This window comes from Cuculus canorus, chromosome 5, assembly GCF_017976375.1.
Source record: "Cuculus canorus isolate bCucCan1 chromosome 5, bCucCan1.pri, whole genome shotgun sequence".
Lineage (NCBI taxonomy): Eukaryota > Metazoa > Chordata > Aves > Cuculiformes > Cuculidae > Cuculus > Cuculus canorus.
Window position 1 is genome coordinate 23,209,516 of NC_071405.1, and position 16,403 is coordinate 23,225,918.

General features: G+C 37.8%; 1 protein-coding gene across 1 annotated transcript in view; it reads right to left on the minus strand.

Annotated features, from left to right (window-relative positions):
- NRDE2 (NRDE-2, necessary for RNA interference, domain containing) overlaps positions 1-16,403 on the minus strand; it is a 34,874-nt gene that overhangs the window by 4,754 nt on the left and 13,717 nt on the right. The window contains exons 5-12 of the mRNA XM_009561301.2: positions 15,679-16,141; positions 15,072-15,474; positions 11,408-11,541; positions 7,958-8,078; positions 5,848-6,023; positions 4,800-5,186; positions 2,840-3,768; positions 429-567 (exon numbers count right to left, since the gene is read on the minus strand). Of these exons, the coding sequence (XP_009559596.1) occupies positions 429-567; positions 2,840-3,768; positions 4,800-5,186; positions 5,848-6,023; positions 7,958-8,078; positions 11,408-11,541; positions 15,072-15,474; positions 15,679-16,141 (2,752 nt within the window). The remainder of the gene's footprint in view (positions 1-428; positions 568-2,839; positions 3,769-4,799; positions 5,187-5,847; positions 6,024-7,957; positions 8,079-11,407; positions 11,542-15,071; positions 15,475-15,678; positions 16,142-16,403) is intronic.

Consider the following 16,403-nt stretch of genomic DNA (forward strand, 5'->3'; position numbering starts at 1 on the left):
GCTTTGCTGATTTTACTTACATAAAAATAGTAAAATCTGAAGTTCCTAAAATTTGCTTCCTCTTTCCTTAAATTTTGCTGCCCTGCCCACTTACCTTTATATTGTGAGTAAGAGTGGGTGAAATTCATCTACTGACATCTTATGACATATTTTTTTTATCTAGGCAAGATGGCAATCACAATTACTTGCCTACATGTATATTAAAACAACACTGTCAGAAACTATTACTCCTTCTAATCCACATGAATTACATTTTCCCTAATATTCCCAGCAATAAGGTGCACTACAATTCAAATATATAACCTTGAAAATCATGTAGGTATGGAAACATTACTATTCCTTTTTACACAGGACTGTAGCTGCACTCATAAGAAATTCCAAATATGGTTAAAAAAAAAAAAAAAAGAAAATTGATACTCTTTTCTTACCAGAAAGTTCAAATACATCCTCCACAGCAGTGGACAGTGGGTACCATTTTCACTCTGAACTGCATGTTCAAATAGAGCTACAATCCGATTTGTTAACCCAGTTTCAGGAATAGTGGAATGTATTTCACCAACACCAGCCCTGAAACACAGAGGAAAAAAGAAACCACAATCCCTTAAAGCCAAGCTAAAGGATCACATCCAGGTAAGAGAAGATAAAGATCAGTGTACTGTCTCTGTTCGCACAGCACTGTACAAGAGCCAGGCTTTTGCACTTCATGCTACAGATTGTTATAAAAAAATACAGATTTTTGGTAATTGCTAATGTAATCAACACATAGCTAAATATGAAAATCAGTTAAAAGAATATATATGAGGTATTTTCATAAAAATTGTTTTATCGTGTTAAAAATTTAACCCTGTCTAACTGGAGGAGATCATTTCTCTTTGAGTACAATAATCCACTGTCATATGATCTTAAAACACATCTCAGTGTTCATTCAAGATCATTTATTATTCAAAACTTGGCATAGCAGCTCAAACCAAATTGAAGTCTATGTCAGCAAGCCTTTTTCTGGTGCTCAGGCAAGCCTGTTCAAATTTACCCTTGGTGCCTTTGTAAGACGATTCGTTGGTCTTGGATCAAGACCTAGCTTACAGCTCTGGATGTCAACCCTGATCACAATACTAATTTACTTTTTCACCCAGAGATTCAAATCCCCTAAATTCCAAGTTAACACAAAAGCAGGTAAGTATTTTTCACCAAAACACTTATTTCAATCTACAGCTGATACAAGCTGGCTTATTTTTGATGCTTGAGCTTGAGAAACAGCCTGGAGCACTCCGGGCAATATGACTTCTGTCTGTGTGCATTCTCTTAGAGACAGCCAGCTTAGACAGCCACCCTTAACACTTGCCCCTAACTTGCCTCTTTTTTCAAGAGTCTTTGAGGTCATGTTTCCCCTCATCTTAACCTTTGCCATGCAGGAAAATTATGTAATGCACTCTGCATAAAGTCAGACATTCAAAACATTGTATCTCATGCTGATTTACATATGGTACTGTTTCACCCTTAGTGTTCATTTTAAGTGAATTCCATGCACTTGAACAGCAGAAATATAGAACAGAATAGGAAATAGTCACATATTATACAGACATTTTCTTGGTTTGTCACAACATCATAAACACCAGTTTTATGCATGTCTGACAGGCCATGTTTCTCTCTATTGGAGTAGTTCAGCTCTGCTCTTGCAACATTCCATCTATCCCTGTATTAATGTAACCTATAGGAAAGGCTATGTTAGCAGAGAACAATCTGAAAAGGAAATAAATGTCACAGAGAAAATAATGATTATGGAATGTTAACATTAGTCTCCGGTAACAATCATGAAAATCTATCATAGTGCCAGTCTGTAATTAATGGTAAATCAAATTACAATCATCCTTTACATTTGGTGACTGTAGAATTCTTATTACAATTTAGGATGACATACAGTAACAGCTAAGGAATGTCACTATCATATATGCATGCCTGTTGCCAGACTGTGACGATCAAAGCAGTGTGTGCACCATCGTTTTGAAGCATACTGATAATTCTGCAATTTCATCAAGTGTGAATATTCTAAGCTTACAGCTATGTAAAGCTTCCGGATAACAATTTCCTAGAAATCTCTGTTGCTATGTGCAGACACAAAGAACCAAGCTGCCAATGTTATTAGAGACAGGTAGGTAGCGGTGGATAGGTAGCTCCAAGCAACAAGTAGACAACAGCTAGAGACTAAGGTTCACAAATGAACACATACATGTGTTCCCCACATCTCCTACCCTCTCCTCCCTTCCCAAGAGCAAAAAAATCTGAGCCCGTGTCGCACTGCGAATTCAAGAAATTTCCAGTCTTTTCTACCTAGCAACAGCTCCTTATGAAAACTCAACTCCCAAGTACTCACTATGGAAACAGATCTGCCACAACTGTATTCTGTGTGATCCAAGAGTAAAGTAGGGCAGTGAGCTCAGTCAGAAACTGCAGCGTAGCTCTGTATTACACTCCTAATTGCTGTAGTATTAAAATGCAGCAGTTACTAATCTCACAGTGTCTACCTTGGTCACCTAAGTAGGCTCTTATTTATTTAAAAATCACTTAAAGAAATGTGTACCATCTTGATGACAGCAGCAAGTGATCAAATACAAAGCATCACACAATTTGATCCAGTAGAAAGGACTTAAGATTTTCATCTAGGTCTTTAATTCTACTCAAGATCCTGCCACTGACTCACTATTCAGTCCTGAACAAATAACTTTCCCTAGATACAGCTTCTTCATCTGCAAAATGAGATCTATGACAGCATTTCCTCTCTCACGTTAAGTGATCAGACAGACCACAAAAAGCATAATCATAAGGAGCTGCAAGATATTACCTCTGGACTTTCTCAATGAGGTTTTTTCTCATCTGCTCTGCTTGGATGGCAAACAGCCATGGCTCTAAAGAGTTAGTAGACCTTGTGACACCATCAAAAAATCTTCTTGCTTTGCTAGCACAGTGAGACTTCCTTTGGATGTTGATATATGACCTCCAAAGAGACTGGTTGCTAGGATACCGTTTCAGAGCTTCTGTTAGTGCCTCTCGCAGAGGATTCAATGGATAAACACTAATTTTCATGTGGAATCTGAGTAAATTTGTATGCAGCACTGTGACAGCTTCAAGAGCAGTGGGAAAATTTTGAACACCAAAATTCTCTCCAGTATTTTCACATTTCTGCAGACCAGAAGCTTCAAGTTTTTCCAAAGTCTGTGCATATATTAATACTGCAGCATCAATCCCAACAGTCAAATACTGGAACAGTGCATAACAACCAACCAAGTTAACCAGCTGATTGGCAGCACTGACCTGATCCTTATCAGAAACTGGTGTTTTACTTAAATGATCTTGCAGTGCATGCTCGTACGTTTTACGAGCTTTCAAGATATTCACAGGTAACACTTGTCCACTATAGGGTATATACGGTCCATTTTCAGCCACTTTGGTCAGTACATGAACGGCACGTGACATAGCAGCTCCTTCTAGACTTTCTAATAGTTCCACTTCAAGCTGAGCATAAAGCAGACTGAGGCTGCAGAGTTGGGGACTCTTCAGTCCTCCTGTTCCTGCTGTGCAAAGAGCTGTATCAAATACCTTCCTGGCATCATCAGTGTTACCCAGCAGCCATTCTAGATAGGCATACAGTTTCCAGAGAGAAAGGTGGTTACGGTTGTCGGGTGCTTTAAGGAGATTCTTGGCCAACTTTTTACTCTTCCTCCCTTGTGCTTTCAGCTTCTTCTTTTTTTTTGTTTGGAGACACTGAACTACCTTCAGGGGAGAATAAACAGAAAAAATGTTAAGAGAGAAAGAGAAGAAAGGGGAAATAAAAAACAAACCTCACAGCATTTTTTTAAATTTCATCAATACGTTTGTTTTCATACTGTTCCATATTTCACCACCAGGAAGATATCTGTTGCTCCTGAGTACCGTATGTTGCCACCACTGCCTGTTGTCAGCTCTCTCCAACACAGCCAAATTGCAGTCTTATCATTTGTATTCCTGCCACTGTCATTAAGTAATATCAACATTCACTCTTTCAAAAGGCCAACTGTTCAAATAAAAGAGCTGCTAACCTGTGATAGTTAAGAAAAGGAAAATAAATGATCCTGTCTGGCCAGATGCAGTTTATGACTAGCACAATTAAACCTCTAAGTAGATTTTCACAGTGGGGAATGTGCTGACAGACAAATGTGGAGACTGGATGGGAAGATTACAGGAGATATTCTGGTCAGGTAGTGTTTCAGTAAGAGACAGAACTTCTCCATACAGAAACAAAACACTAAACTTCCTGAAGCATTAGGAAGACAACCTGGGCACTCATCCTTTTGTATGCTCCTATTAGAGCAGTTTCACTTAAATAAATACATACTTAAGTGATAAGGTGTTATTTCTTTTATTAACACTACACATGTAACTCGTATAGGAAGTACTAAGTTTCTGGATAAAGTGTTTATATCATGGTATTGGGGATTATACACTTTGTAGAACAGTTTGGTAAGAGAACCTGACTGACTCACTTTGCCTTGTAAAAAATCACTCGTATGGGAGACAGAAATGGATGCAATGTACCATATAATAACATTTATCCAAGACCGCAAAAAATATTGTTACACATATGCCACTGTGTAACACGTACTGAAGGAAAAGGCTGGGTTTTTTTACCCCCAGTACAACCCTCATCTCCTGATTTGAATACTTAGTCCTAATATTTAATCAATATTTATTTTAACTCAATATAAACATTAATATACAAGAAAGCCACACACCACAAAAGCGAGTATATGCAGATTCCTCATTACCTTAAATATTTCATACTGTAACCAACAAAGGGACAGATTAGATTTTTCCTTTCCTGGAAATAGCTGGAACAGAACGTGAAAAACATTCTGTATGAATTCCTCTCCTTCTTTATAGTGCCCTATGTGATGTCTCCGTCGTAGCATGGTATCCATGTGACCAATACTGTTGAACCCAGAAAGTGGACAATCAACAGAAGTCAGTGGCTTTTCATCAGAAAGCACACTGTCAAATATGTTATTTTCATCCATGGCAATATAGAGATTGGAAGGAAAGAGTTTGCTTGTACACGGAACTCCCAGGAATTGCAAAAATGAGTACAAAAGTTGATGCTGAAGATCCAGACTAGAAAGTCGGATTAAAGATGGTCCGAGATCATCAAATAATACCTAAAAAAGAGCAAATAAAACCAAACTGTTAATTTATACAATCAAATAAAATTAACAAATCTGTAATTTATGTAATTAAAAACATTTCCAAGTCAATAAAGATTAATAATTACCACTAAATGGTAACAGAATGTCACTGAAACTAAAAACAGACAAGTTAATGTGTTCTTCCAGTCAGACTGTAAAAATGTGCTATCAAGAGACCTTCACAGAAAACTTACACAATGAAGGTCTGAAAGGTATTATTGCTTAGGGCATTTTAACACATTTTTACTTGAAAATCAATATCTGACTTGACCTGTCACCAAGAAGGAAAAAATAATATAGCTGTCTATCTCACTTGAAGGCAACAAAACCTTCGTTTAACGCATGATCATCTTAAACAGAGACTTCTGTGACATCTCCACATACAGATGCAAGAAAACACTGAGCAGCACAGACAGTTTTTCTACAGCCCTTTCTAAAGACTACCATGAGGTTCCTATGGCTTTCAGCAGCCTCAGCAAGAAATCTTGAGTAAATTTTGAACTCCAAATACAGAAAATATTTTTTTTCCAAACAAAGAAAAGGATTATTCCTCTAAAATATCCACTGGTAATGAATTCAAATTAAAGAATAATTCGTCTTATCATCCCCCCTTGTTTTATTGTATCACAGTGACCTGTCTTTCTGGATCTTCACAATCTTCTTCAGTCTCCTTTTTGGTTTTGTCTGGCCTCCAAGGTAACCAGTGCCTTGCTTCACGAGAATATTCAATATCTAACCAAATGTGCCACTTAGGGAGCGTTTTATCCTTTATTTCTTGATCTTCATCTATCTCTTCATCATCATCATCATCTAAAATAAAATCAAGACACCAAGACACACATAAAATTATTAAAGAGAAAATGATGGTTAATCCAGCCAATCCAAAGACCAGACTTGACACACAATTTAACTACTTTAAAAATGTAAACAAATACAGTGTTATTAAAACAGACATAAGACAGAGCTGAAAATTTCCACACCACAGTTTTAGTTTTTGACACCAACTCTTACAGAGTAGCAGGTTTCCAAACCTTTTGAACCAGTGAAAACATTGTCAGCGCTCAAGCTTTCTCATAGAGGAGAATAAAGCACCAACAAGCTGTGGACTACTTTTATAAACAGCAATTTGCAAGCAATGACCAAGAGGCAGTCTCCTTTTGTACAACTTAGGTTCTTCACCTCCTGCCTGGGCACACAATGTGAAGTGTGTCCTGTGACTACTCGTGCATAAAACATTCTCAGAACACTACTGTAAGTAAAAAAGCAGTACATTGACATTAAACACTGCAAATGAAGCTTGGCAAGGTTGCTTTAAAATACCTGGTATTTTCAACATTTTAATTAATGTGCAATTGAAACAACCAGTGTAGTTAAAAACACACAAAGTGCTTAACCACATCCCACATTTACAATGATCTTTCTGAACTGTTAGACACAATTAGCATAGTTTTCCTGTTACAACAATATATTCACTTTGTGCTGACACCGATGAGCACCCATACACTAAGGGAAAGCCTGCAGAGAATTTTCAGATCTTTATTGTAAAGTCCTCAAAATTTATCGTTACTTGCACTATTTGTTTCGTACAAAATTAATGCTATGCCACCTCCAAATTCCTGTTCCTGACGTTTGCAATCATCTAGGTGAAATGCTCCCACTCCCACTTCTTAAATTTCAGGTAAAATAAACAGGCAGCAGCAAGATTTTTATTCCATTCTATGAAAAATGACAGCATTTCCACAATTAACTAAAGTTTGGAAAAAAAAAAAAACCAAACACTTTGAGGGACTGCACCCAGTTATAGATTACACCTGAATTTTTTGGCTTGGCATGAATGAAGAAAAGCACTGACGTATGCTAGACCTGCACAAATCTGGCAGGGGTGCTCTTCTCTATACTAATACTTCTCAATTTGTGGTCAAAATGCCTACAGCAATCAGCAATGGGACTGCTGACCTCAGGTAAGGGGCAAGGACATTCCATTTTAATTCAGGGACAAGGGAAGTGCCAGATCATTTTTCAGAGAAAATTGCTTCATTAGAATTGCTGTAGCAGCAGGAGCAGCAAAAGCAGAGACAGCTCATCTTTGGTCAGACACATTCCAGCCCCCTGCTTCCCTTCAAGATGTGTCTGATAAATAGTCCTTAACACCAGCTGCAGCGCTGTAGACGAGAAGACATGGTGGGACTAAGCAGCTGAGAGGTGTTTTCTGCATCCCTGCTCACCTGGAAGCACTCCAGCCAAGTGAAGAAGCAATTCCTTCATTTTCTGCATCACAAAGAGCAAGAAAAGTTTTTCCACCTATTTCTACTGTATCATTTGGTATAAGACACTGAAATCTGATTCTAGAAATAAAATCATTAGGCTTGGAATCTTTGAGGCAACTATCATCTAATGCTAGAATTCCACCTGGTCTATCAATATGATGAAAGAGAAGGGAAGTGGCTTTCTTCCTCTTTACACAGGTGTGGGTCTCAACCAAGTACTTGCACCTTTAGCCTTTGCAGCACAGCAGAGGATATGCCATCCACTCCCTAAATTTTCATTCCTAGGAAGGACAATGTTCCATAAACAACAGAACACATGCTTTTCCCTGTGAAGTGCGATACAATGTATCTTAATCTTGGTAAATATTTTTAAAAATTAGTATGCAAAAATATGAGAAGAAACAGCTGGTATAATTTTAACCAGAATGTATAGAAGAACATGTGGACATACAACTACAAATATTGACATAGACATACCAGGCTTAAGAGCAATCCAGCCACCCTTTTCTTGTTGGTGCATCCATGCTTTCCAGCCTCTTGCTCCTTTTTCTCCAATTCGTGGTTCTCCACTATCCCAAAAAGGTTCAAAGAATTCCACCTATTGTTTCGGGCAGGGAGAAGCAAAACAAAACATACAGAAAAATAATTTTTGCTGTTGAAGAGACACTACAAGGGTCAACTTAGGTTTTCCAGACCCTACAATCTCTTGTCTGGGCGCTATTTCTGTAACTAAAGACTATGTAAGATGCTGCTTAAGAAAAAGAAGGAACAACTGAGCACTCCAATTATGCCTGTGGCACAACAAGACTCTTGTCAACTCTTCTCATGAACGTAAGAAAATGTTTTCAACAGGTACAAAGCCTTAAAGAAAGCAAAAGACTTTTGTGCCAAATGTCCTATACAGATTCTTCAAGGATAAGGATCCAAAGTCCCCAAGATGTGGCTATCTGAAAACAAATCTCCCCTACTGTCTTCCATGGGACCATAAAGAATATGACTAACAGAATGATAATTCAGACAATAATAAACCTCTGGTCAAAGCAAAATGTTACAATTGGACATCAACATGACTGGACTGGGGACAAGAGGAAAAGATCAGTAAGTTATTTCACCTCTTGAGTTTCAGTGTAGTCAACAACTTCAGGCACTTTCCAGTGAATCACAAGTCCAGTCTATTTCTGACTTTGTCACTGCTTATATGCAATCTGTCATATTTAGATTCATCAATTCCTCCTCTGCTTTGTGTACACTTAGATCTAACGACTGCCTCTCTCCTATTACATGCTTCTGCTTTGTACCACATCTTGGCTTGTATGTTGGAGATGTGACTGTTTAATACAAATATTAACAATAAAATTTACAACACCACAATTTACAATAATATAAATATTAACAATAAAAATTACAACAATGCAATATATAATAATACAAATATTAACACTAAAATTTAAGGAAAATCAAGCATCAATATATCAGAAAATGCAGAGCTTAAAGCAACTGCAAAATCTAATCCTGCTCCTCATGGATTTATTCTTTGCCCCAAATGAGAAGGTGAACTGTGAAAACAGTACAGAAACAAGTAATTCAAGACTGAGTCATAATTGTTCTGAGAGGGCAGAATGTGTGATCAGCCATAAATCTGGCATTTTCCTAATTTTCAATACTAGTACTTTCCGACCTATCAGGAGAAGTCCCCGGTGAATTGAAGAAGGGTAATGTTGTGCCCATTTTTAAAAAGGGTAGAAAAGACGACCCTGAGAACTACCAACCTGTCAGCCTCACCTCTGTGCCTGAGAAGATCATGGAACAGATCCTCCTAGAAGCTATTCTAAAGCACATGGAGGACAGGGAGGTGATTAATGGCAGTGAGCATGGCTTCACCAGGGGCAAATCCTGTTATGACTAACCTAGTGGCTTTCTATGATGGGATAACTGCAGCAGTGGACACAGGTAAACCGACAGATGCGATATATCTGTACTTCTGTAAAGCCTTTGACATGGTCCCCCACAACATCCTTCTCTCTAAATTGGAGAGATATGGATTTGATGGGTGGACAGTATAGTGGATAAAAAACTGTTTGGATGGTCATATTCAAAGAGTAGTGGTCAATGGCTCAAAGTTCAGATGGAGATTCGTGATGAGTGGTGTCCCTCAGGGGTCCGTACTGGGACCAGTGCTGTTCAATACCTTTATCAATGATATTGACAGCGAGATTGAGTGCACTCTCAGCAAGTTTGCAGATGACACCAAGCTGAGTGGTGTAGTTGCCACACTGGAAAGACGGGATGTCATCCAGAGGGACCTGGACAGGCTGGAAAAATGGGGCTGTGAGAACCTCATGAGGTTCAACAAGGCCAAGTGTAGGTTCTACACCTGGGTTGGAGCAATCCCTGTTTTCAGTACACAATGGGGGAAGATGTGATTGAGAGCAGCCCTGCAGAGAAGGATTTGTGGGTGCTGGTTGATGAGAAGCTCGACATGAGCCGGCCCAGAAGGCCAACCGTATCCTGGGCTCCATCAAAAGCAGCGTGGCCAGCAGGTCGAGGGAAGTGATTCTACCCCTCTAATCTTCTCTTGTGAGACCTCATCGGGAATACTGTGTCCAGTTCTGGAATCTTCAACGTAAGAAGGATATGGAACTGTTGGAACAGGTCCAGAGGAGGCCTACAAAGACAATCTGAGGAGTGGTGCACCTTCCCTACAAGGACAGGCTGAGAGAGTTGGGCTTGTTCAGCCTGGAAGAGAAGGCTCAGAGGAGATCTTATAGCAACCTTCCAGTACCTGAAAGGGGCCTACAAGAAAGCTGGAAAGGGACTATTCATAAAGGCTTGTCGTGATAGGATGAGGGGGAACGGATATAAACTGCAGAGGGGCAGATTTAGACTAGACATTAGGAAGAATTTCTTCACCATGAGAGTGGTGAGACACTGGAACAGGTTGCCAAGGGAAGCTGTGGATGCCTCATCCCTGGAGGCGGTTCAAGGCCAGGCTGGATGGGGCCTTGGGCAGCCTGATCTAGCGAGATGTTCCTGCCCATGGCAGGGGCGTTGGAACTAGATCTTTAAGGTCCCTTCCAACACTAACTATTCTATGATTCTAAACACTGTCCTTTTAAATTGAGGCTCCTTTCCTGAGACACGGGTCTCAGTAGTGGCTGCTGGGGAAGAAGGTGAGGTAATAAAAGGAAATTGAATTTCTGTCCTCTACAGTAGCCCAGCTGCCCAACTAGTAGCCCTCTCTACCACTCATTAAAAAGGAAGTGGTTCCCAACAATTCAGTGCCAGACAAATTTGCAACAGCCTCCTCTGAATATGAACTTACTAATTATTACTGGGGTGCATGCTCAACATTCTCCTAAGCAAATCAAGAGAAAAAGTGATTTAGTACTTTTAACAGAATAAGCTGAATGGAAACTCATGAGTCAAATAAAAGATAATTTAAAGCATGAAGATGTTCCTAATGTAGCTATCAAAGAATTACTGAAAACAACAGATAACAGAGAACATAAACATTTGAGAGAACTGTCTGGAACAGAAAGAGACTATAGGTCTTATCAGCTTTCTCCATCAACAGTAACAAAACCACAGCAGTTCTGGGGAAAAGAAGGGGAAATGCTAATCAGACACAGACTTTAGTCAACCAAATGTTTGGGATTTTTCGCCCATCTTATTTAATAAAAAAAGAGGTCATACATGTCCATTCATGGCTGCTAACCAGTCTTGTATTATATACAGCAGAAGCAGCCATTTGGCATGCTGTACCAGAGGATCAACGAGCGTTTTTCCACTGCAAGCATCACTCTGAAGAACCACAAAGCTGTGATTCAAAATATTTCCCTATGTCCTTAAAAATTCATCAACATTTGTTCTGTTATAGCATTCATTGTAACCCCAAGGACACACATGCATTTAAACGAAAATTGCTACCTGTCCCCTTGTTGGCAGATCTTTCACACTGTCAGGTTTAAAGAACGTAAAGTCAATCAGAGCCTGAAACAAAGACACTGCTTTCTCAGAATGGCCAGCTTGTCTCAGAAAGTGGCACTGCTGAATAAATATAGCTGTAAAGTAAAAAGAGATAAAATTGTAATATATCAAATTAATTTTATTGCAGAGTATTTGAATACAGCCTACAACTATACAAAAGGTATATACGAAGTACTGTTGAGGATAGCTGTTTTGGAACGGTATCCACAAAGAGTAACTAGCATAAACGCATATCAAAATTGTTGTAGTTAAATGAAGAACTCCCGCTTTAAATGTGCCAAATAGATCACTTTTAATTCATGCGCACATGTGCTGTCCTTGTTGATGAAGTTATACACACAGGTCCCATCTTCACTTTATCCAACATCTGTTGGAGTGGGTCATAGCTGTCTGTAGATGCAAGGCATTATTACAATTTACACTGTAAGTGGCTACAACAAAAGTCCTTGTTGCCTAACTTTTGTACAAGACAGTTACACCGGTAATGTGTCAGTAATATACAATTTTCATTCCAACTGCCATTCCCATTTCCTTTTCTTTTATATAAGAACCAGTTAAGAGACATCTGATTTTTTGGCCAAAGTATTACTGCTTGAAAGCAGAGAAATGTCCCGACCCTTGACCATCAACAAATTACTTCAATAATCACTGCTATGTCCGTCCTATACACTGAGCCTCAAGTCTCAGCTTCAAAATGAAAGCAAGGCCCCAGTTTTTTCTATTAATGTATTAGCAATGAGAGTCTTAAATGAAAGAGCTGGAAAAATAACAGGTATTATAAACACCTCTATTACCAGGCTGTTCAAGGACGTTTCAGAGACATTCCATCACTCCAAATTACACTCAAGTCTTAACAGAACTGTCACTGTTAATCAGCTTACAAGAAAACCCAAAACACGTAAATCAAGACTTGAGTAATTTAGTCATAGTTTTGAAAACGGTTTTTCTTAGTCGTCTTCACTAAATCACTCGCTTTGGAGGGTTTTAAACAAAATATTTAAGCGTCTAAATACACATATGTAACAGCATACATTAACATCAATTGCTTCTAATGATCATCTTATTTTTTTAATACTAAGCAGCAAACCATTTACTCCCTTCACTTGTAATCTGAATACATCAGATGTGTGCGCATAAAAATTCAAATTCATCTAGAATAAAAAACTAGGCATTTCATCCGATTTTCCCGCTAAGTCAATAACTCTTTCCAATAACAAAGAGTCTGGGATTTCTAAATATATTTAAACAAAAAGAGTATATTTAAGTTTTTTAATACATTTAGGTACTTTCAGTATCCAACTGACACTGAAAATGTTGTCTTTCCCTTCTTTCTCAGCTTCAAAAGGATGAACTTTGATTAAAATAGACTGATTATAGAGAATCTTTCATCAGGACTTGCTGCTGAACTGCAGATAAAAATAAATTAAAGCATACGATTTTCTGCATGATAAAAAAGAAAACTATATTTGAAGAAATGCGAAGATCAGCATTTTCTTTGTGGTAAAAGCTGAAGTCAGTGTGAATACATATTAATTAGTCCATGATGCTAAGACATTTCTGCAGCTGAACTGACCTAAAAGATAAGGATGTTTTTCATCAACCAGTAGGTATAATTTTAAAAAATAGGACTCCCTTTCAACAAAGAAATTTACTTATGCTTACCTTTATTTGCCTTATATTAAGAGATCCTAGTAAATTTAAAATATTACAAATTACTATCTCAAAATTTAAGTAAAAAAATGATCCATAATTAAATCCACTTTTATCTGCTTTCTTAGATTTCGCATTTTAAAAAGACATCTGCTTACTTCCAAGCAGATAGCACTGTGTACTGAACTGAACACTAGATGGCATGATCCACCACTATTTAAAATTAGTTATTATGCTTTGTCATTAGCAAAGGTCAAAGGCTGAAGATAACAAGCCTATAAAACATCAACACTGCTATTCACCTCATAATTAATTTGTGAAACTCTTAGTATATTTATCTTAACAAACAACTTGGTAATCCTGCTAATGATTACACTGTCAGTTCAAATTCATCCCAAGAATTAGAGTTGAGTCACCAAGAAAAATTTTTAGATCAAGAAGTCTCCCAACTGGAAATTTCTCCACTCCTATCATTTGAATTCCAAAGGTAAAAAAAACTCAAGAAACAAAACAACAAAACCAATGAAACCAAAAGCCCAAACCCTCAGTGTCCATAAACAAATAACCACAGTCAAGTAACCACAGAGTTAACTTTAACTTTAACCTACCTACAGACATTGCCAGCAAACTAGTATTTTGAAAAATGTCAATCTAATATGGTTAACTAGTTAAAGGAGTGCCATTAAAAAAAACTTCTCATAGCAGTTGACAAACAGTATTTAATGAGTCAAATATTTTCCATGCAGGGAAACAAAATGAAAGAAAAACCTTCCTGTCTGGGAAAAAAAAATGCTGAATAAAACATTTGTCTGATAATCATTCACTGTGGTAAATGTACGAAGTGACTGAAGTGCTCGAAACTGGAGACAGTATAAGCAATTAGAAGCTATCAGGCAGTACAATATCCACCTGCCAACCGAGGATTTTTCCTTTACGGCACTTTTTCCTGTGCTCGATCCAAGATGAATTAACTGAAAACCATAAGAGATCTGAACACCTGAAAGTAATTTGTAACCCAGCATCTTAATCTATAAGTCTAGACTGGATATTGGATAACAGATAGCATCGTTGCTCAAACAGTTACAGGGCTTGGGTAAAAACAGAGTTTCCTTGGACTACGCCACATAGAAAAAATATGGACTGCTTCATAGTACTCTTCACTAGATTTAAAACAAATTTTAAAAGGAAAAGAAAACCTCAAATAAATTCATGATTACACTAATAATTCCCACTCCTCACTGTATTCATAGATTGATAACCACAGTGACCCTCCAAGGTAGAAAAGGAAAATTCAAATGGGAGAGGTTAAGTCATTTAGCTCTGAATAAATTTAAAGCCCATCCCAGAACTGAGCATGAACTCGTTTCTTCCCTGAATCCAGTCCAGCATCCTAACCATCTGATTAGTTTTCCTTCTAATGGTAATAATGTGATAAATTATAAGTGGTAGATAGATGCATACAATAAATACAAAAAGGCATAATCACATGATATTCCAGTTTAGAATTCTCCATCTACAAACTGGGATGCTCAAGAAAATTTCACATCCCTCCCACCCATGTCTTTCTTTCTGGATTAAAGTTATTAACTATAAAAAAATTTTGAACAAGAGATAACCGTTTCTTTCGCAGGTCAACTTTTTTTTTTAATAAGCTGTTTTAATAACAGTTTTCAAACATCTCTTGGCTGTTGGCTGCAATTCTCCAGCCTAGACATTTGTACTGTAAACCACTCAACACATGAGACTTTACTGAATGTAAAACAAACTCTCCTGGGGAACAAAAGCATCTGCTATAGCCATATTTGACTGGAATATCTGCTTTTATTCTCTGCTAAGAAATCAGTATGCCAGGCATGTCGAAGAGTATAAAAAATTCCTGTAATACATAGGAATGTCTGCTCTTGTAGGGAATGTGGTCAACTCCGACCATAACAAGAAACAGAAAGAACCTTACCTAGCATAGCTTCTTCTGTACCAGGCAGTAGAGGATGTGACACCATGCTGCCATCCTGTACAGCTGCCAATGTAGTCAAACATTTTCCATAGAGACTATTGATTTTTGAAACAGAAAAGGTTGTGAACTGACTTTGACAGAACAGGAGATATTTCTTCCACAGCTCTGGATTATTGGGATGTAAGAAAATCAGCTTCTGCCATTCTTTGATCAAAGATGGTGGTTCCCAGAATTCTGTACAGATCTTCAGCCTGGCAAGTTTCAGATCAACATTACTGGGATTGCTTTCAATTGCCCTCTCTAAAATAGCCAGTTTCTTCTCTAAGATTAACTTCAATGATTTTCTTCTTACTTCCTGCTCCCCCTTACTTGCATAAGGGCTAGGTCCTCTCATTAACTCATCCTTAAAACAAAAGAAAAATAATGACAACATTAGGAAGAATCATCCTAGAATCATGAGAAGAATGCTGACATTTGTGAAGATGAATTAACAGCTCATTCTTTACCAATAGAAGATATATATGATTCTACGATTAAGTCCTAAACAAAGGAAACTATAGTATAACATTCAGGTACTTATTACAACTAGGTCTGTCAGAACACATACCTGAAAAGAAACAAATTCCATCCATGCATTAATATCTCTGGGGTTTTCTCTGACTTTCTTGTTATGTTCTTCCACTTTTGCCATTAGAATGGAACTAATGCTGATCCCAGGATCTTGATTTGTTTGCTGTGTATTTACAGACTCATGGTCTGCACTCTTGCACCCTTTTCCTTGTAGCCACTCTGTAACTGATGGGTCATAAATCCCAAGAGGATTTACCTCCGTTGTATCAGAAGGATCATCAATTTCCACTTGTAAAACTGGTATAAAAGCAGTTGAGTCAGATGGAGAACTTTTATTGCAAACAGGAATCCCATCTATGTTCAGCATCTTCACATTGTCCTTTGTGAAGTAGCGGTCAGGTCGTCTCTGTAATTGCTTCTTTTTTGACGCAGAACTGTCCCAAGTTATACACTGTTTCTTTGCATCTAAGCCAAGACAGGACTCTCCCCTTCTTTTATATCTTAGAAAGAAAAATACAATTAAACACTTCTGAAATACACGTTAGAAAAGATACCTTCTTTCTAAGAGAAAGCCTGGAATAAGTATTTTAATTCAAATTGACCAAAATAATTTATGCATGGACCTTCAAAAATGCAGAACTTGGTAACTTTCTCCTTAATTAAGACTTTATTTTCATGTTTTTCAGGGCCATCACAACATTTCTTATCGTACTAATCTTCCTCCGAGTTCAATGGTATCTATTAGCAGAAGAAAAATTAATT